This window comes from Condylura cristata, unplaced genomic scaffold, assembly GCF_000260355.1.
Source record: "Condylura cristata isolate star-nosed mole 26May11 unplaced genomic scaffold, ConCri1.0 scaffold00025, whole genome shotgun sequence".
In the NCBI taxonomy this organism is placed as follows: Eukaryota; Metazoa; Chordata; class Mammalia; order Eulipotyphla; family Talpidae; genus Condylura; species Condylura cristata.
In genome coordinates this window covers 4,055,333-4,076,896 of record NW_004567126.1, presented here as the reverse complement: position 1 = coordinate 4,076,896, position 21,564 = coordinate 4,055,333, and the positions used below count along the sequence as shown (strand labels likewise).

Here is a 21,564-nt window from a genome sequence, read left to right as displayed (position 1 = left end):
ATGTTTTAAACATAAACATTTTCATTCCACATGGTACTGGGAGATAGCACTGGGAACACCTAGGTCACAGGTGAGAAGTGAGACCTAACAATTTTAAGGATTTTTCTGAAACTGTGGTTTCAGTTTTATTGAATCCAAACAAGGGCAACAATATCTAAATTCTTTATTAAGCAAATTTCACTTTTGTCTGAGTCTAGATTCTTGCACAACAAAAATCAGGCTTGTAGTAGTCCTGGAAGAGTTTTACCCATGGTACTAGAATAACTTCATTGTGTAGTCAACCTTTTCTTTAAAATTAAACAAGTACTTTTCAAAGAAAAAAATTGGGTGACCACTCATATTTTTTTTTACCTATTTCATGGGACAGGACACTGACTAAGTAACTAAATGCCCTATATATGTATTTTTAATAATATAATATTTTACTTTTACATCATTTTGTGCCTTTTTCCATCTCAGTTGTAATCCCCGTGGGCTTCCCATCACCAAATCACCCATGTGCCATCACTGTAGTCCAGTGCACATTCACCCCTGAACCCCATTTCTGATCTCATTCCCCACTTCACCCCCGTAAAATATCTCCGGTATAAAGTTGTTATTATTTTTTTTTCCCCTGCTAGGAATGAAACTATGTAGTATTTTTCCTTTTCTTTCTAGTTTATTTCGCTAAGCATGTTTTCTTCCAGCTCTATCCAAGTTCCTGCAAAAGGCATGTGTTTATCATTTTTGATTATTGAGTAATATCCCATTGTGTATATGTACCACACATTTTTAATCCAGTCATCTACTTTGGGAAATGCCCTATATTTTTACTAAGATAAATTTAGTTCTAGTAAAATCCAAACATTTCCTTTCTTTAGGTTTGTTTGTTGTTTAGACTCTTATTGAAGAAATGGAACATAAAAATAAAAGATTTATTTACTTATGCATACAGAACTGGGGTGCAGGCCAGAGGTGCAGGGACAGTGAGAAGATTTACCAGAGACTGAGTGGGGAGCAGAACAGGCTGATTGATGAAGTACACTGCTGACGGGAACAGCAAGTGGGTTAGGAGAGGTCTGCTGCACCATGTGAAACACCTCTGGGGCAGGGACTGAACTCATGCTGAAGTGGCTTTAGCTTCTTAGTGCTGTGCTTTCACCCACTGCACCACCATGGAGAGACAGAACATATTTAAGTGATAATGATTTCTGTAGTTTTCTCTAAATATCAGTATTCTAATTTATCTCTTACTTTCTCCATAGTCAACATACTGTATTGTGCCTTGATTTACACATATATTTTCTTTGGTTTACAAATGTATTTTCTTCAAATTATCTTTCAAGTTTGAATATAACATTCTTGCCTGGATAGTAGAGCTTTGGAGTTTTTTGAAGGAACCTCCAATGTGAAGAAAACATTTCTATTTAAATAATGAAGATTACACTAATTTATTTAATGCATCATCACATTGCTGGATAGTATTGACTTGTGACTGACAACACTCACAAAGCTGTGCTCACAGGAATCTTCCTCTGAAGATTCCTGTGAGCCTGGATTGGCCTGGATGCCAATTTATCATTAGCTTGCTCGCTCATATAACACATATCTTTTGAAGCCATTGCAATAATAATTAAGGCCAAACTAAAATTAAATTTAAAGGCTTTAAGACATTTGAACTATATTCCTATCAAATGATTTATGTCCAATATAGGCAATAAGATTATATTACAGTTTTCTAAGAATTTTATCATATATAACCTTAAAAAACACTTTCTATTTCCAATTATGCCTCATGGTGTTTGGGAAGGCTTTTGTGGGATGAAAACTCACAAGAAACCCCAGATGTGTTAGATGTTCACATCATTTGGAGCTCTAGTTTTCATCAGCTTTCTGCAGGGACAACTGCTCTCAGGTACTGGCCCTTGACACAGATGGATGACTGCCCTCTGCCTTTGTCCTCATGGCATTCTTATTCATTCCCATACAAACTCCATATTCACCTGACTGCTGGGTCACGAATGGTGGGTGACCATTAAACCTTGTTCAGTTGCACTCAGACACCCAGCACTCAGTAAGGGATGCAATGGTTTATGTCTCAGTGCTATGAAGTTATGGGCAACCACTGCAGAAGGAGTTCAAGCCCAGGCAGGGAGATGATCCACATGGCACAGGAGACCTCTCTTGTCTCACCTGCTGCTCCTCTCAGCTTTGTATTTCAGTAGATCTACCTGCTCTGCTCTCCATGCTATCTCTGGTGAATGCTTTCTCCATGAACCACCACCCCACACCTGTGGCCTACACCCCAACTCTTACATGCATGCATTAATAAAATAAACCTTAAAAAATATTTACGAGTCCTTTGGCAGTTATAGAAAAGCAGGAGGAGAGTACCCTTGAGGTATCATCTGCAGACTTACTTGATGACAGGTGAGATGGCATCGAGGTGTCATGAAGACTGGGAGGGAAGCATCACCCCACCAAAACAAATCAAACAGGAGAGAGGCTGTATGGGAAATTCTTATCTCCTTATCTGGAAATAAAAACACCTGAAGGTTTTCATTGCTCCCTGATTTGCATTTTTAAGCAAACAGAAGTAGAAACACTGAGATCAGAAGGTGAAGGATAGAGAGAAGGAGGTATGAGGACACTAAGGAGAGAAAGGAAAAGGAGAGAGAAAGCAGGCAAATATAAAAGACAGTGGGTTATCTTTTCCCTTTTTCTATAGGGAAGGGGAGGAAGAAGGGTCAGGACAGGAGTGGGAAGAACATAGGGACTATGGTGATCCCACACAGGGAAATTGGTGGTGATAATTTCACAGGCAAATCATACATTGTACAAAAATGAAAGATGATGTAAAAGAAAGTTTTACACTTCAAAAAGAAAGTTGCCAAACAGGACAGCAAATTCATTTCCTGTCCACGGATTTCCTGGAAAAAAAAAAAAAAGCAAGTGTTTTGTAAGGTTAAACTAGATGCTCCACCCTTACACTCAGTAACTTTCCAGAAACTTTCATTTTGAAATCTGCGGCTGTCTTCAAGCAGGAAGGACTGAGGCTTCTCCCCATGGCTGGTGAGTGGGGACTCTTTTCTGATTTGTGGTCAAGGTCTGGTAGGTCTGGTAGATGATAATGAAGTTGCTTTGTTTTGAGGATGTTAGGTTCAGAAAGTAGGATCTTTGGGTCAACTCTGGGAAAAGATTCAACAGAGCCACCCTTTCAGCTGCACTCTGCAAATTCCCCAGGTTGACTTTCTCCACAAGGCAGAGATGTTAGTTATGCAAAAGGGAGATTTACTCTGAAAAAGGGAGATAAAGAAAAAGGATACTTGCCTAGACAGAAGTGGACAGGAAGAGCTATCTTTGTGGAGGGAGGGGGCAGCCTTAGGTTTTAACCTCTTTTTTTGGTGGGGAGGGACTCATTTCTGTGGAGTGATCTGCTTTTGTTGATTTTTTTTGTTTTAAGATTTATTTCATTTACCCTCCCTCTCCCCACCCCAACATGAGCTAGGATGTAGGCAAGAGGAACATTGGGGTGACAGGATTCACCAGAGGCAGAGTGGGGAGCAGAACAGGCAGATGGGCTGAAAAACACTGCTGGGAAGAGTAGCTGGAGAGACAGGAGAGGACTGCTGCACCATGTGAGTCAGCTTCCTGGCTGGGATGTAACTCTATGCTACAGATTGCTTCATAGTGCTTAGACTTAACCCCTTGTACCACCAGATCCCTGCTTTTCTTCATTTTGAATAGCAGAATTTGAAAGGATCAGAGATTCTACAATGGCCTTCTCTCTCAGTATCTTCACATCCTGTCTGAGCTCTTGACACACTCTATGGTAGTCTGATTCCTGATTGGGTCTGGGCCTCTTCATCTAAACATTGGATTAGATTTTTAATTTCTATAGATGGGTTAATGGCTATGCTAACCCCTTCTACCCCCACCTCCTTGTGTGACTCAGATTCTGGCTTTGTGACTCCTCCTTGTCAAGTTTTCTACCCTTATCCTCCACCAACAGTATCCAGCAGTAGGTCTACCTTAGAGCTGCTGAAGAGAACAGGTCTCCAGGTATCCCTGAGTTAGGAGAATTGAATTCCTTCTTTTTAGCTTCTGGTCATTAGAGGGAGGGTAAACAGAAATAGAGCAAGTTATTTTGTGTGAGAGTCAACTCTGGTTTTTTTTTTTTTTTTAATTATTTAAAAACTTTTTTTTTTGCCATTTTAAAACAATGTGGCTGATGATGCAAAGGCAAATTGGGGGAGGGGAGAAGTAAACTCTGGTAGTTTCTAAATGTGCTGTGAAATGCCTACTTCCTCTAGTTTCCATATTAGGCATCAGGGTCCTAAATATGGCTGCACCAGGCAAATAAGCGAGGCTAGGAATCTGTCTCTTGAGTCTCTTGAACTGAATACACTCTTGGTGTTTTAAAAATGACTCAAAGCTTTTCTCTTTCTCTCTAGTCTTGGTGCTCACTGCTCTTGAGTGCAGAACTTCTTGGGTAGCTATCACAGTTTTTAAACTAGCCTCCTTCTCTCTAGGATGTAACCTTCCAATCCATACTGCCTATTTGCTGTTCAGGTCTCTTATCCAGAAGCTGAAGATGTCCCAGAGATGGTGTCAGTGTTTATACACCTAGTACCCAAATATGTCATGTCAATTATTTGATCTCTCTTTCATTTTAAAATAAGAGGCTCAGCTAAATTGTGTGGGGGTAGGGGGAGGAGGAGGATGTGGGGGGAAATGATGTCCAAACAAACTTCTCAAAAAGACTTCATGGACTCCACCCCTGCCCCAGACCAGAGAGGTCCAAGACACCAAGGACTACCAATTCCACAACTTCATCACCATGAAGGAAGGATTGCAGGGGACTGAGAGTGGAGTTTGGCAGCTAGATTTGGTATCAAACCAGACATGTGGAACAGGAAGATCTTTGATTTTTCACCAACTCTAAGTATGCTAATTGTTTCAGCTCAGCAGAACCGTTAGTGTAACTGGATGGACCCAGGAAAAGGGGAGGTTCCAGGTTCCCTACCCCACCAAGAAGGAGGGTTGAGCTGAGCAGAGAAGAGAGGAATCTGGAGAGGAGACTGAAGAAGGATGCAGGGTGGAGAGCCAGAAGGTACTTGAGGGAACCACATGGAGCAGAGAGACAATGGAGAAACTGTTTGTTTCTGGTCCTGGACTGGTTGAAACAGATGTGGGTCAGAGACTCTTGGAGAGGTTGACTATGACAGCATTTACTTGGTTTGATTTTACTCTTTTTTTACTCCCAGACTTCTCTGGTTATTTTTGACCCTTTTCTATGGGTCCTGGCCAGAAGGTGCTTTAGACTTGTGGTGAGATTTCAGGCCTTGCTTTGGGCCCAACCCTTTTGGGTGGACTCTTACCCACGAGGGGATGGGAAACTGGGTGCTGATTTAGAAACTATATTCTTTGTCTGTATTTTCTGTATTGCACACACATTGTATTAAAGTTCCTTTCCATTAAAGATCTTATGTTTTGTCGTTATATAGCAGATGGCAGAACCTATTTAGAGCAGGCAGGTTTGGGGGCTTAGGGGGACCCCTATCCCTGACCTGTAACAGTAGAACACTTATCAAGTTATCTTTCTCATTCTTCCTGAGTTATTAGCTTCTTCATTTCCTCTTTTTGTAAATCAACTTTTTATTAATGCTTTTTAATTAACCTTTTGGTATGTTCCTGCGGTTGAGTCACATTATAAACATGAGGGTAAGGATACACAATTAGGCCTTACCCATTTCATAATGGGGTTGTACTCTAACATGATCAGAGTTTTTAAAACATTACAATAAATCCAAATCATCTGTCACCTTTTTCTTAAAAATATTGATTACTTTTCCCTCCCTGACCTTGAGTGTTCTTGTTTTCAGGCATTTATAACCTTTTAAAGATCTGAAGATGATCCTTACACAGTTGATCTGGCATAGGGTTTGTTTTTTTGTTTTGTTTTTTTTTGTTTTTTTTGCAGATTAGTATTATTAGGCCAGGTGATAAGTTGGTTAACTTTCAGTTATTAAATTCTGGTATTTACTAATACAATTAAAAGATGATGGCACCTTGCAAACTCTAAAAAATCTCAACTTTTAAGTTTCACTACTTTGTAAAATGCATTTATCTATTTTTCCATTCATCCCTCTAAAACATGATTTTACTCATTTAAAAAAATCATGGGCCTCTCTGGTGGCCTAGGGAATCTCAGTGCTATTACCCCTTTGGCCTGAGTTTGATCCCTGGCCAGGGAGGCGGCTCATATGGCACAGTAGATCTCTCCTGTCTCATCTGTTGCTCCCCTCAGCAGTGTATTTCAGTAGATCTACCTGTTTTGCTACCACTCTGTCTCTGGTGAATCCTGTCATCGCAACCACCCCCCTCCCCACACATCTTCCTTATGTCTGGCCTACAGTCTAGTTTTTCTAAGTCATGAATGAATGAATGGATGAATGAATGAATTAATAAACCATAAACACTTGTTCATAGTATTTATCCCTGCATTTGTGTCTGACACTTTCTCATTGCTTTGTTCTTGCTTCCTAATTATTGTGCTTATGTCTGTGATTTTTTCCTTAGCCACATAATTCTTCTCAGAGTATATATTTCATGTATGCCTCTTGACTCAAACTCCTAAGATGTAAGGATTCATCTTTTCTTTCTATCAATTTAGTACTAACTAAACTTGAGCCAGGGAAGCATTAGGTTAAATTAATAACCACAGTCTCCTTTTCACCAAACAGGATGGTTTCACTGTTTCCTGGATAGTCACAGAGCGTTATTAGAAAAAGACTTGAAAATTGTGAAGTGGTTTATTACATATTAAAAAAAGCCAAATATGGCTTATTTGTTGCTACTTACTTAATAATTGATCCTGTCCTCAGGAAAAAGATGCCCTAGGAGAATGTATCTCTGACTCTCTAGTCTTCAGCATTCAGGCAGGGTTCTCTGAAGGAAGGTGTAAGTAGCCTAAGGTTGAATAATAAACAAGTAGGTGCAGGAAGTGATGTCAGGTGGATAACACCACACAGAGAAATCCCTAAGTAAAGGCTTGCTAGGAACTGAAAGAAAGTCTGTAATGAGCCAGGTGGCAGAATTTGAAGCTGAATGAGAAGACCAAGATTAAGTGGACAGATTTCATGATCAAACTAGATGTTAGAACACCCACGCTGCCTCACGTCAAAGAACAGATCGGAAGGAAGCAAGTGTAGACTTGAAGGTTCTTGGAATATTTAAGGGGACAAAGAGTGTCAGTAATGTATAGTTAGAAATGAGAGATGGTGTGATTGCAAATATTCAGCAAAAAAAAAAATCAATGCCACTTTAAGTGAGATGGATTGAAGACAACAGAAAGAACAAAAGAGGTCATTTCATTATTTTGGTGTATCTGGTGATTATATTTCACATACGAGTGAAGGGAACAGATGAATGAAAACTAACAAGTTTAACTTTGGAAGGTTGAGTTGAACAACTTTATGGAATATGGAAGAGATGGATATGAGTCTTGGTTTGGGTGTCTACATCTGGGTTGACTATACAAACTTAAAGAAAACTTTTTTTAACAACTGAAACCGAGAGAATGTGTAGCTTATGAGAAGAGAAACTGAGGGAAAACCTCTTTTGTTTTATTGTTTATGCATTTCTCCCCATTTCATGCTTTCAGTCAACTATCCACCAGCATGTGAAGGACACAACTAAATGAAATAGAAAATCACACTCAGCAGAATGCATATTCCACACCGGAATGTACATGCTGTCTGCAGTTCTTGAAAGCCTATGTTCTCACACTTGCATACTATAGTATAATACCAGTATGTCTATTCCTTTTCTAAGGAGTCTTACGACACCACCAACAGAAATTTATCCAGTCTTATCTCAGTCTCTAAAACACCTTTTATTCTATCAAATGACTATTAAATAACATGTAATAGTGTTTGATGATTTAAAGGGGGTATTCTGGATTTTGAGCACCTGAACTTGAATCTCTTCCCCTACTTAATATGCACATTGTGGGCCCTCCCTTGTGGCGCAACCGGTTAAAGCACAGAACTGAGAAGCTAAAGCCACTTCCACATGAGTTGGATTCCCGCCTGCCCCGGAGGTGACCACGTGGCAGACCTCTCCTGACCCGCCCGCTGCTCCCCTCAGCAGTGTACTTCATCGATCTGCCTGTTCTGCTCCCCACTCTCTCTGGTGAAGCCTCTCACCACCCCTGAGCCTCTGGCCTGTACCCCAGTTCTGTATGCACAAATAAATAAATCTTTTAAAAAAATATGCACACTGTGTACTATACAAATAATTTGGATAAATTATTTTACCTCTCTATTTCTGTATAATGCAAATACTTCTATATTTATATGGAGTTATTTCTTTGAGGTACCATTACTATATATTGCTAGTATTTAGAAAGTATAGGGTCCCTTCCTTCAGCTGTTATTATGCCAGGATGCCCATTGCCAAAGCACACACATTCCAACTCCATAGTCCTTTGAAAACTGATATCAGCCACTCGGCACCAATAGGAGTCAATTAATACTAATTATTATTACTGAAGCTGCATTGTGGTTAACTACAAACATATGGTTTAAGAACTGAATTTGAATACTAGCTGCATGATTATTTTACTTAAATGTTCTATAAAATAGGGGAGATATTAGCTATCTCAGTGGATATTTGCGAAGGTCTGGCATACAAATATACAAATATTTATATAGTATTCAGTAAAGAGATTTATAAACTGATACACACACACACACACACATATATATTGCTTTTAATTATCATAAATGCATAAGAGATATTAACAATCATTAAGTTGACTGGTATCAGTTCAATTTTTGTGTATGTGTTATAATTCCATGTTTCTTTCTCATTATAGTTTTAAAAAAACATTTATTGAAACAATAATTCAAGATAGCATGGATAATGAACGTGATACTTCTGAGCCAGGTTTTTGTTTCAATTCCTGTCCCATTTTCTTTATAAAGTGTGTTTTTATGTCTAAATTATTTTTGCTTCCAGATGGAATAGAAAACTTTTTTAGTATGAGATTAGATTTAATGAGGCATCTTGCCTCCTCATTTACTACTTCATATCTGTGGGGTTAAAAATAAAAGTATGACTTTGATGTATATATTCACTGAAAACTTGGAAATTGTGTCAGACAATAATCAGTTATTCTGGTATCTAACTAATATACCTTAAAGTTGACTTTCAGTTCTGAATTTTCAGGTTATTTTTAATTCTAAATTTTGACTTAGATAAGATCTTGAAGTATAAGGACTTTAGGTGAATTCATTCCTTGATGTGTCTGTTCAGCAAACATGTGAGTGCCTTTAAGTATTTTACATACTAAGATGCAGGAATGGGGTGTAGATTGAACGGCACAGCTCTTTTCACCCACAGCATTAAATACAGAGGGAAGACCCTATCATCTGTGGGAGGAATGCATGGTCCAGTCAAAAATGTGGATGTTCCTTGAAAGGAGATCTTACACTATTGTGAGAAAATCACAAGAAATTGAATACAGTGGATTCAATACCTGAATTTGGTATTAGGCCCTATGTCAGAAAGGCAAGCTCAGAAATTACTAAAAAATCTGAACTAAAGACACAGCCTCAGATGTATCTAATGGGCTAAGAGAACACTACAGGATGATACAGTGTAGATGGTGGGGAGATGGTCCATAGTCAGAAGCCTTTTAAGTATCTTTCACATTCCAGGGAGCTCTCTGATGACAGGAAATTTTCCTCTAAGCTGTCCCCTCAGGTGAAGGGGTATTTTTATTTCTCACAGGAAAGGAAAACAATGGAAATCTATATAAGGATTTGAAAAATTCTCACAAAGAATATCTATGGGAAGAACTTGAACATTTAAACAGCTTCATTTATGAAGATGAGCTAACATTTAAAAAACAATGGGAAGAGTTTGTAGCGGCCAGTTGTAGAGCAAATCAATTGCTCATATTGAACGCTGTATTTGGAGAACCATGTAGAAACAGTGATGGCCTCCCACACACTTTGCTTACCACGAACAAAATTTCCAGCAGGACAGAAGGTAAGTGATGGTCATCTGATATTTTTGATAAAGGCCACTATAGTGTCTTCTATAAGCCCTCCTTCCTAGCATTACACAAGCATCCTTTTCACTAACTTCTCATTAGTGGTTTAGAGCCACCTTGTCTTTTGTGAAACACAATGTTCAAGAAACTAAGAAACTGAGTCCTTGTGTATAGTTTGCACAGAAAGAACTAATTGTAGAGACTTAGTAGTAAAGGATACCTGAAGTTGAACTCAGCCCAAGTCACTTGGGCATATGTGATTTCATTCTTAAGTTTCCCAGGCATCAGTCTCACCATCTGTGAAATGGGGCATTTCCAGTAACTTCTTCACAACTTTGTATGACTAGGTGCACAACAGCAGGTCAGGATGACAACTGCCTCGATTTTAGATCTCAGCCAGAATTCTCTGAGCTCCAGAGTCCATTACCTCTAGTGTATATTCTGCATTTTCACTTCACATTACAAAAGTAAAATCACTTATCCCCACTAGCAAATTTATTCCACTTTTTAAATACCCTTTCTACCTAGATAGGAATGTACTCTATTAGGTTTCTTAATCCAGAGCATACCTGTATGCTTCATTAGAACATAATTGCTCTTAGCAGAGTCCGAGGCAGTTGCAGGCAAATAACACAGGATGGACAAATGTAAAACATATATGCAATTAATATCAGTTATTATAACTATCTTTAATTTCTAGTATTTAGAATTCTGCAATGCATAGCCATTTCGTGGTTCATGTAATATGATCATAACATCAGGAAAAATACCTAGGAATTGTTCAATAAAATCTTCCAAAATTTTTGACCAGAATATTACTGGACTTAATATCATCAGTAGCAGACTCAATATGCCACAGGGTTTAACTTAAAATCCCTGTCCTGAAATTAGAGTTTACCGTAATATAAGCAATAAAGAACAAAAGACAACAGAGATTGTGAAGACCTAAGACTGCAAAGTAGCTTTCTAAAAAGTCCTTCCTATAGAAAGGAACACACTCACTAGCAGATACTCATGCTAATCATATACATTTTCAAAATGGTGGCTTAGGTTGTTTTCTCATTAAAATTTAAGTGTAAATATTTAAGTCCTTGTGCAGGTTTATTTCTGTCTCTTAAACTTTGGAAGGGGGGGACTGACAATTTTTTCAAGTCAGAAATAATTCAGCAAAGGAGAACCAGAATTGAAGTAGTGGGAGCTTCAAAACGTTACTAACCCCAGGAATCACTATAAGCATTGAATTAAACTGAAATATCACAGCTGACTGTAGAATTGCTGTAGACAGGAGGAGGCATGGTCACTCTCATGACGTGTCCAGTGTCTCCCTCAGCTCTGCCTGCACATGCAGCCTCCAGAATGACTCCAGGACACCCACACGATGGTGGACCAGGGGGCCAGGAAGTAGGGTGTGCTACAGAATATGTAAAGGCCATGCCAGGCCTTTGGATGTGGATAAAGTTCTGATATAGTCTCCATTCTCATTCAGCGAATGGGGTGGGCATTCACCAAGGTATTTGTTTACTCTTACTTAACCAACTTTCATACCTGCATACTCTGTGTTGGGTAATGCTACTTAGTGAGAGAGCTAGCTCCTTGAATTCCTGCCCTCACCAGGAGAAAGGACTCTGCTTTTTCTATCAGTTTAAGGGTTTTCCTGGTCATTTCATTATATAACAGATAAGTATCAGATATTACAATTTTTACATAGGTTCCTGAGTCTCTTACTTCTTTCTTATGTGCTACTAGGCTAATGGGAGTTCCTGTTGGAACTCTCCTGTTGGAGAGCAAGTTACACCATATATTGTTTTGAAATTTACAGATTCATGTTCATGCTAGTTTTACTTCAAAAAGTATCTATCTAATTTCCAATTTTATCTGCAAAGGATATATTTATACACAGACACATATAATGTTCTAGGTGGTGATGTTTGTTAAATTTTAGTTTACCAAAGCTGCATAAATTAGAAAGAAAGGAGGAACTTTTAGTTGGAACACATACCTTCTAGACAGCTGTGTTCCAGGACCCTGTATTGCTCCATGCTGGTCGTCTTCTGGAACGAGAAGGGAAACAACATTTCACTATATAATCCATAAAAAGAAATAATTCAGAAATGGTGGTAACTTAAAGCCTAAAATTTGCTGCATCTAAATAGCTGTTATGTTGTTAGCATCACTTCTATAAAGGTACTTATTAAAAAATATATATCCAAAAACACATTGGAAAAAGTGAAGTAAAAAAAATATAATAAACTACAGTAATAGAAACTTTTATACAGGATAATATTGTAACTGAAGATAATGGTTTCTTCTCACGAAATAAAGCTTGGTTACATCCCCTCTGGTATATTCCTCTTAATTTCTTCTGTAAATTTCTCCTCTTCCTGACGTCCAAAGGAGGGCTCTGGGCTTTCCCACACTCTTGCACACCCTCAGCCAGATGAGGACAAGCCATGCTGGAGACACGTACATTTCTCTAGTGACTAGGTCAGGATGCATCAGAAGTAAACTTTTCCAAGAGGGAGGAGTTAGTTCCTCACATATTAAACATGGGTTGAAAATACTGCTGTTTGTTCAGCAATTTGGAATAAGGACATCCATATTAGGTAGCATGCTCTGGTTCCTAGACAGCATTTCTCCTGTAAATAGCTAACTTCAGTACAGGATGAAGACTCAGTGAGGTCCATCTCTCATGGGAAGGTGAGTTCAGTTCAGGCTTAGGTTGCTAAAAATAGATTCAGTATTTGTGTTAGATGTTTGTATCTGATGTGTTGTGTGGATTACGAGTCACATGTGGTAAGCCAATGTGACTACTAAGAACTTGAATTGGGACTATTATATATATAGATCTAATGCATTAGTAGGAAATATATGTTAACATTAATATCATCTGTTCATTTTTTATAATGTGGACATAAGACAATTTAAAATTTATAGGTGTGACTCATATTTCCAACAATAAATAGTATTTAATATACTTTTGCTCAGCGATAACAGCAAGTCCATATGGGTGAGTGAGTATTCTAGAATAAAATTAGTGGGAAAAAAAATCAAACTTTTCTGCTAACTATGGCAAGACTACAATTAAACCCATGTTACCAAGACTTTTTCTTTAAAATAATAATAATCTATGATTGCATTTTGGGGACAATACATTTTTCTTTCTGGGGGCACAACTGCATTCTCTATCACACAATTCTCCCTGCCTCCTTAATCCTCACTAAACATTAGCTACAACTATACATATTAAGAAAACTTCTTCACAGAATTTTCCTTTTCTGTAAATATTCTTAGCTGCTAATTAGGTTGATGGTCACAGAAGCAGCTGTGGTAATTTATATGATGTATGTATCCTGCAGTTCCTCCAGAGCTTGAGGCCAGACCAACTGAGTCAGTGAAATCAATAGATGGCATCAAGCTTTGCCCTGATGAAGAATTCCAGAGAATACATAGACAAAGGGCTGGAGAGGTAATGTGCTCTGTATGTGAAAATCAGAAGAGAATCAATGGTTTTCACCAAATACATGTGGCTAGAGAATGAATGCTTGTGAGGGTGGGTGGTGGTAGTCTTTCATAGGTTCTTTAAGCAAGGAGGTTATCATGAAACTTCCCATAGACACCATTCTATTTTCAACCCCATTACAGAATGCTAATAGTGGTTTTGTAGATTTGTTAGTTCTCATTTTGAGGGGGACTTATGACAATTTTACAGTCATTACGAGTCAAAAAAAGTTTTATAACATGACTGAATAGGAAGTACTTATATTCTAGTGGAAAAGCATAAGCACAAAGCATATTTAAAGATATAATTACTGTCCATAAGGCTTCTTGTGTTGATATGTTTAAAACAGTATCCAGGGGGCATCCCTGGTGGCACAGCAGGTTAAAGCACAGCACTGAGAATCTAAAGCCGCTTCCACATGAGTTCGATTCCCGCCTGCCCCGGAGGTGACCACATGGCGTGGCAGACCTCTCCTGGCCCATCCGCTGCTCCCCTCAGCAGTGTACTTCGTCAATCTGCCTGGTCTGTTCCCCTCTCTGTCTCTGGTGAAGCCTCTTACAGACCCTGAGCCTCTGGCCTGCACCCCAGTTCTGTATGCACAAATAAATAAATCTTAAAAAAAAAAAAAGTATCCTAAGAATAATATTACCAAAGGCAAAGAGTATCATCCTTCAGCTGATGCCAGTGTCAAGTTCATGTTTTTTTTCTAAAACTCAGCCTGCATCAAGATTACTGAGAAACAATTGAATAGACAGAGGTAGGGCTTTTTTTCTAGTCTCTTGGGATTCTCAAGAAACCACCCAGCCTATGTCCTAGGTCCTCCCAAAATTCACTTTCTCTTCACACGTCTTCCTGTTGTCTACCCAATCCACTACATAGAGGAAGAGAGGCTGGGCCTTATGCTATTGGATGTGGGAGGGTCAGCTCCACTAACCCTTCACAGAGCAACAGTGACTAGTGTAGGCAGGTTTCACAGAGTTGAAGTAAGTTTAGTCCACTACATACATACTCATCTGAAGATATACTTGTTAAAGTAATCCTCAGGGCAGGAAAAAGCCTCCAGCTTTGCCTGTAGAAACTGACCAAAGGGTAAGGGAAGAAAAGGCAGCAGCTCTGCTGTGGCTACCAGATTTGGTGAAAGATCTCTAAGATCTCTAAATATCATGCATCCAATATTTTTCAGTTTCGTTGGGTCTGTTCCTCAGTATCAAACACCTACTGTCCAAAAATAATTAGCTTCTGTAAGTTATGACTAGTTAGTGAATGCATGTTACATTTTCAACTTTCAACAGAGACAACTTTAATTCTTAAGACTCTGATTTTGGGACATCATTGGGACTCCGCTGAAGATGGGGAGAGGAAGAATTATTGACCAGAAATATCCTGAAATATTCCTTAAGTGAATATGCTTGAAAAAGAGTGACAGATAAATTAATAAATTTGACTGAATAGAGGCATCACAGAGGAAGTTGCTCTTTTGGTGGCTGGTCATAACAAGAAACCACATCTTGTCTTTCCAGAGGGACTAGGAGTGGCCTGGGTAAGAGATTCAGGAGGAGCTTATGCAAACAGCTCTTCACTGTTTCCTGAAGACTATGAGGATGATTCTATTAAGAGAGCCCATATAGAGAAGGATTTTATTGCTTTCTGCTCTTCCACACCAGGTAATCTTTGTCTACCAGGTGATCTTTGTCAGCATCATTAGTGTAGGAAATCAGTTATTTTCAGATTGTACTAACAAACCATATTCTCCAAGTTAATCCAAAATAGATTATAGAGATTCTCTGTGAAAAATGAACATCGATGTCTTTAATTTGTAAAAGGCCTTCACAAATACCTGCTTCTACCTTTCCCACCCATTTTCCTAACAGGAACTAGCTTCATAAATGATTGCAGTTTGAAAAAGAATTTTAATCTCTTCTCATTATCTATGTAATGACCATGATTACAGAATAAAATGTTGGTAGAAGCATGTTCATACTTACATGCACAGCAGCTGATATACATTTCTCTTATTTTTTGCATGTTTTATTTCTCTACTATGTAATATAACATCATGTTTAATATTTCTCTCCATTAAGAGACTGTTATACCTTGCCTTTCAAAATTATTTCTCAGATTGCATTTTTTGACTCTGCCATTTTCATATTTAGCTAACTTTTGTCTCAGTGACTGTGACTGATAGTACTTGATTCGAACTATTATTTTATAGAGTGTGTAAATTGAAATCATATAAGTTACCATGTATACACTGGGTATTATGCATCTTCTATTTTCTAAACACATGTGAGACATTATATGTAATCTTCAGATATGTCTTTGTGGCAGGAATCATTCACTCCTGTTATAGCTAGACCATTGTATTTCAGAGTATAATTAAGTCAGAGTCAGGAAGTGGTTTTACTATCAGGTATTTTTTCCCCAAGGACCAGTCCTCACCCCATTCAGCCTTTCTCTCCCTCTCTACTATATCAGTAGTCTCTGAACTCAGAGACTATTCAGCCTAAAATCTGCACCCATATAGCACCCACCCTTGCCCTCACATATTGTGAGGAGGGGACCCCGTGATCTGTGGTGGTTGGGTGCCTTGTGGTGGGTGTGTGGTGCAGACATTCAGATGAAGATATGTGATCCTGTAACTAGGTATTGCATTTGTAAACCAATCTTAGCACAATAACAAAAACAAAACAAAAAAAAGCTGAAAAATATATATAGATTTAGGATTCCAGAAAAAAAAAATTGTGGCTTACAAGTACAAATACATTCAGAATATACTCAAAAAATGAGCTGGGAGTGTACAGATGAAAGTGTGAGAATAGCATAATATGAACAGTCTATCTCAGCTAGCGAGGAAACTCTAGTGCTTCCAGCTCTGTGGCAATCAACAGCCTCAAGTGAGATTTGCAAATTGCTTCATTCACAGATAATGTTTCCTTGAGACATCCCACACATGGCTGTCTCTTTATTTTAAAACTCATAGAAAAATTTCAAGAATATGCTTGGTGCTGTGACCTGGAGGAAATTTTCCGAAAGGTAGGGACTTAGATTCTTCTGCATCTCTGGTTGTTTGACTATTGCAACTAGAAACCCAGGGAACAGCTGTAAAAATGCCCTTTGGTGAGTGAGCAAAGTGGAAAGCCACCCAAGACTGGGAATGTCTGGTGGCCACTCCCCATTTGCATAGGCACATTGCTATGACTTTAACAGCTGTAGATCTTTGGGAGATCTACAAATTGTTCTACACAGCTGGCCTGGCAGGTGTTTTTTCGTTTTTTTTTTTTTTTTTTTTAATAATAGGAAGGTGATCAGTTGATTATCAAACAGTTATTAAATTATAGGTACTGTTAGTGCAATTAACATACAAGAGTTCCTTATTTACTTTTCTATACTCTGCATAGTCTCTTAAGCTGAGCTAAAGAGTCTTCCCTCAGGAAAAAAAAAAAAAAATCTACTGATTATCTGTCCCATCCAGGTTCGGTTTTCCTTTGAGCTGCCAGAAGGCAGGGCACAGATGCCCACCGCTGAAAGAGTGACTTTGACAAGACTTTTCTACCTCTTTCCAGGACTCTAAGTGAGTAATCACATGAGTGTGTGTGGACAGATGTGTGTGGTGGGGTGAGGTTGAGGGGACAGTGGAGTTTCACCTGGTCACGTGGGTGTGCAGGCCCCAGAGTAACAACAGGGACAACCGGGGCTGTAGTGCAGGGTGGCTGCTCACGGCTCTGCTGAGCTCCGTGGCCCTCTCAGGCCTGCTGATACCGAGTGAGAAGCAGTCGGAGGTGATGGCAGTTAGTGGCAGCTTCCTCCCCTCACCTCAGCAGAGCAGCACGTAGTCGTGGGCTGATGGGCCTGTCTTTGCCTGTGTATGTACACCCGGTAGATAGAGGGATTTCACTATTGTGCACAATTTAATTTTTGTTTGTTTTTTCTCCTTTTCCCGTAGGATGCCAGGAGACTGTTATGCTGCACCTGCTCTTGAAAACATGTCTGCAGGTGACATTACTTCGAACATTCCAGAAATAAGAATATCAATAAATGTTCTTTAATCAGGATATAAAGATGCAATTTTGCCTTGATTTTCTTTTGCTAGCCCAGGATAACAGGAGTTGAAGAAGCAGGTCACCGGGTTATGGACTTGGTGTCTTAGTCTCTGTCCATAAAGATTCCATTGGCTAAAGCACCACTCTTATAGAAACCATTTCAGGGCTTCGTGCTTTAGGGCTCAGAGGCAAACTGCAGCAGGCACCTATTTCAGAGGACTTGGCCTCAGTGAGGAAGATGCAGATCAGCACCCTGTGTGCTAAGTGACTCACCAAAGTCCCAGAGTGTACAACTGACAGAGCCCTAAGTTGTGGGAAGAAGACCAGGGTGAAAGCGGTTGTGTGTGGGGATTAAGGAATTCATAAGAGACAGACTGAGGAACAGAACAGATGGGTTTATTGAGATATGCTGATAAAAGAAGCAGCAGGTGAGAATGCAGACTCTGTGCACCTGGAGGACTGCTGCTCTTTTATATTGTTTTGCAGGCTTTTTAAGTTGGGGCTCCATTTTGCACCAGTTTTCTGCTGGGGTGTCTGGTCCCAGTCACTGCCCTAACATGGAAGCACTTCTGGCCTCATTCCTGTCCCTTATGTATCCCACCCTGCTGGGTCAGGAGTGGGGTTATTTTTTTATTTATTTTTAAAGATTTATTAATTTCTGCATACAGAACTGGGGTACAGGCCAGAGGTACAGGGGCAGTGAGAGGATTCACCAGAGACAGAGTGGGGAGTAGAACAGGCGAACTGATGAAGTACACTGTTGAGGGGAGCAGCGGGTAAGAAAGGAGAGGTCTGCCGCACCATGTGGGTCACCTCCGGGGCCAGGGATCGTACTCGCCCTGAAGTGGCGGTGGCGAGCTTGCAGTGCTGCATCCTAACCCATTGTGCCAACAGGGAGGGCCTAGTAGTGGGGTTATTTTAAATTTTATTCAGTAGAACCCAAACACCCAGCATTCAGCAAGGTTAGAAGAAGAAGCAGTGGTAGAACTAGGCTCAGGAGCCCTTTCTAATTATAATCCATGACAAGTAAAGGCAAATTCCTGCTTTGTGAAAACTTCAAAACGAACATATCACAGGTTTCTTGTTTTCTTTGTCCATTGACCTGGGCAAACCTCTTTGCACAAGGTGCATTCATTCCCCTATCACCTGAGACTGCATCTCTGACCAGTCACTGTTCAGAGACTATCAAAACAGGGAAATGAACAGCCCTCCTTAGTAAACATTAAGTGTTAAGGGTGGCTTAGACAGTAAAAGGAAAGCTGGAGAGGAGTGGCCTGGAGACATCTGCAGAATTACCTGATGACAGGTGAGAAACACTAGGATGTCAGGGCCACAGGAAGGGAAGCATCATCCCACCAAAAGAGATCATGCAGGAAAGAGGTTGAAGCTGTATGGGAAATTCTTATCTCCTTATCTAGAACTAAAAATACTTGTAGATTTTCACTACTCCCTGATTTGCATTTTTAGGCAAGCAAAAGAAACACTGAGATTAGAAGGTGAAGGATAGCGAGGAGGAGGGGTGGGGCACTAAGGACAGGGAGGAAAAGGAGCCACAAAGCAGGCAGAGGTGCAAGGTGTAGGGAATTCATTATCTTTCCAGTTTTCACTTCCCTAAGGAAGAAGTTTTACCACACAGGACAGGAAAGTCCATTCGCTGTACACAGGGGATTTTCTGAAGTTGTGTAAGCTGTTTTCTGAATAGATGCTCCACCCCCTGCACTCAGGAAAGTTCCAGTAACTTTCGTTTTGTAGTCTGAGGCTTTCTTCAAGCAGGGAAGGGCTGAAGCTGCTTCCCATGGCTGGTGAGTAGGGCTTCTTTTCTGTTTATGGGTCGAGGACTTGGGTGTTAGGTCTGGGAGAGGCAGAGATAAGGAAGTGAGGTGACAGCATGTACAACGAAGGTCCTACCTTAGAGCTGCTGAAGAGAGCAGATCTCCAGGTATCTCTCAGGAAAGGTTAAACCCTTCATTTCAGTTTCTGGTCATCAGAGGGAGGGTCATCACCAATAGAGCAAGTTACTTGTGTAAGAGACAATTCTGGTGTGTATTTTTTTTTTCTTTTTCATTTTAAAATAATGCAGATGTTGATAGGATGGCAAATTGGGGGAGGGGGGACTTAAATTCTGATGGGTTGTAAATGCATTCTGAAATGCCTGCTTCCTCTAGTTTCCCTATTAGTCATCAAGGTCCTAAACATGGCTCAGCCAGGCAGATAAGGGAGGCTGGGGGATCTGCCCCATCTGCCCCTCTGCTCTCTCTTGTACTGAGTACACTCTCTCGGTGTTTGGTGTTTTCAAAGTGACTTGAAGTTTTTCCCTTTCTTTATAGCTTTCTAACAGCTCACTAGTGTAGAATTTTTTGTACTGCTAACAGTTTTTAAACTGGCCTCCCTTTTGCTAGGATTTAAACACCCCCCCATCCATCCAGCTCTAGTCTCTTACCCAGAAACCAAAAATGTCTCAGAGATGGTGTCACTGTTTATACAGCTAGCAGCCAAACATGTGACATCACTTTTATGACCTTTGTTTCATTTAAAAAGGAAGAGTTCAATTAATTCAGTGATTTCTAAGTCCTATAACAAAACCAAATCATCTTAAAATATGATTACTTTCCCCTCCCTGAGCTTGAGTTGTCTTGATTGCAGGTATTTACAATCTTTAGGAGATCTACAAATTGTTCTTACATGGCTGGCCTGGCATAGTTTTTTTTTTTTTTTTCAGATTAATAAATGGGAAGATGATCAGTTGATTATCATAGAGTTATTAAATTATAGGTATTGTTAGTGCAATTAACATACAAGACCCCTTATGACCTTCAAGAAAAAAAAATCAAATATTTTAAGACATGTTTCTACTTTTAAAAATGTATTTACTCATTTTTCCACTAATCCCTCAAGAGCATGGTTTTAGACTTTTTAAAAATATGTTCATAGCATTACTCCTGCTATTGTGTCTCTTCCTTTCTTGCTGCTTTCTTCATGCATCCTTATTTATTTTATAATTTCTTTATTTGTATATTTTTACATCAGATATAGTCCCCATAAAATTCACCCTTGCACCATAACCACAGTCCCTTGTGCTCTTTACTGCCTGTGTTTTTTACTCTCTCCTTCTCCCTCCTCTGCAGAATATCTCTGGCGTATAGCTGTCTGGTTATTTTTTATTTAGTTTTGTTTTATTGATTTTCTTTCTTTTTTTTTTTTTTATAATGTTATTTTTACCCTTGATCCCTTATTTGGTTTCCCTATATTCCAGTGAATAAAGGGAATATAGGGAAACATTGGAATATAGGGTAACCATCTGATATAATTTTTTTCTTTCTGACTTATTTCAGTGAGCACAATCCCTTCTAACTCCACCCATATTACTGCAAATTGGCATTAGCTTAACTTCTGTATAGCTGAAAGTATTCCATTGCGTATATGTCACACCTTCTTGATCCAGTTGTCTGTTTTGGGCATTAAGTCTTATCTATTACAAATAGAGCTGCAGTAAACATAGGGATGTAGGTGTCTTTTGAATGAATAATTTTGTGTCTTTTGGGGAGATCCTTAGTTGTGGAATTGCTGGGTCAAATGACAGCTCCACTTTTAGTAAACTGGACTCTCCATCCAGTTTCCATAGTGGTTGCACCAGTTTGCATTCCCACCAGTGGAGGAGAGTTCCTTTTCACCACATCTTCCCCAACATTTGTTGCTGTTATTTTGGTTTTTAACATGTGCCATTCTTACTAGTATAAGGTGGTATCTCATTGTGCTTTGATTTGTATTTCCCTCACTATGAGGAATGTTGGATATTTTTTCATATGTCTATTTGTCATTTGCATTTCATCTTTGGAGAAGTATATTTTAAATTCTAGAGCCCAGCTTTTGACTAGGTTATTTACCTTGTTTTTCTTAAGTTGTGTGAGTTCTTGGTATCTTTGTGATGAGTCCTTTGTCAGCTGTATGACGTAAAAAATTTTCTCCCCATTGATAGGGTGTCT

General features: G+C 39.3%; 2 protein-coding genes across 3 annotated transcripts in view; both read left to right on the top strand.

Annotated features, from left to right (window-relative positions):
* Positions 1 to 13,446: 13,446 nt before the first annotated feature.
* Positions 13,447 to 17,551, top strand: LOC105854047 (caspase-1-like). Its single transcript, XM_012729386.1, has 5 exons — positions 13,447 to 13,508; positions 14,994 to 15,205; positions 16,465 to 16,574; positions 17,014 to 17,112; positions 17,485 to 17,551. Exons 1-4 carry the CDS (start codon positions 13,447 to 13,449, stop codon positions 17,110 to 17,112), a joined length of 483 nt encoding a protein of 160 aa, XP_012584840.1. The 3' UTR covers positions 17,485 to 17,551.
* Positions 17,552 to 19,342: 1,791 nt separating this feature from the next.
* Positions 19,343 to 21,564, top strand: part of LOC101633728 (caspase-13-like) — a 16,580-nt gene continuing 14,358 nt past the window's right edge. For both annotated transcript variants that reach the window (XM_012729326.1, XM_012729327.1), the window contains exon 1: positions 19,343 to 19,383. In XM_012729326.1, the coding sequence (XP_012584780.1) occupies positions 19,377 to 19,383 (7 nt within the window). In that variant the 5' untranslated portion in view covers positions 19,343 to 19,376. The remainder of the gene's footprint in view (positions 19,384 to 21,564) is intronic.

What these genes read in the sequence shown, in the direction of transcription:
- LOC105854047 (XM_012729386.1), top strand. Translation starts at nt 13,447, where the DNA reads ATGGCATCAAGCTTTGCCCTGATGAAGAATTCCAGAGAATACATAGAC. An exon ending in ATAGACAAAGGGCTGGAGAG is followed by an intron (nt 13,509 to 14,993) that starts GTAATGTGCTCT and finishes TTGACTGAATAG; the next exon opens with AGGCATCACAGAGGAAGTTG. An exon ending in TTTCTGCTCTTCCACACCAG is followed by an intron (nt 15,206 to 16,464) that starts GTAATCTTTGTC and finishes CTTCATTCACAG; the next exon opens with ATAATGTTTCCTTGAGACAT.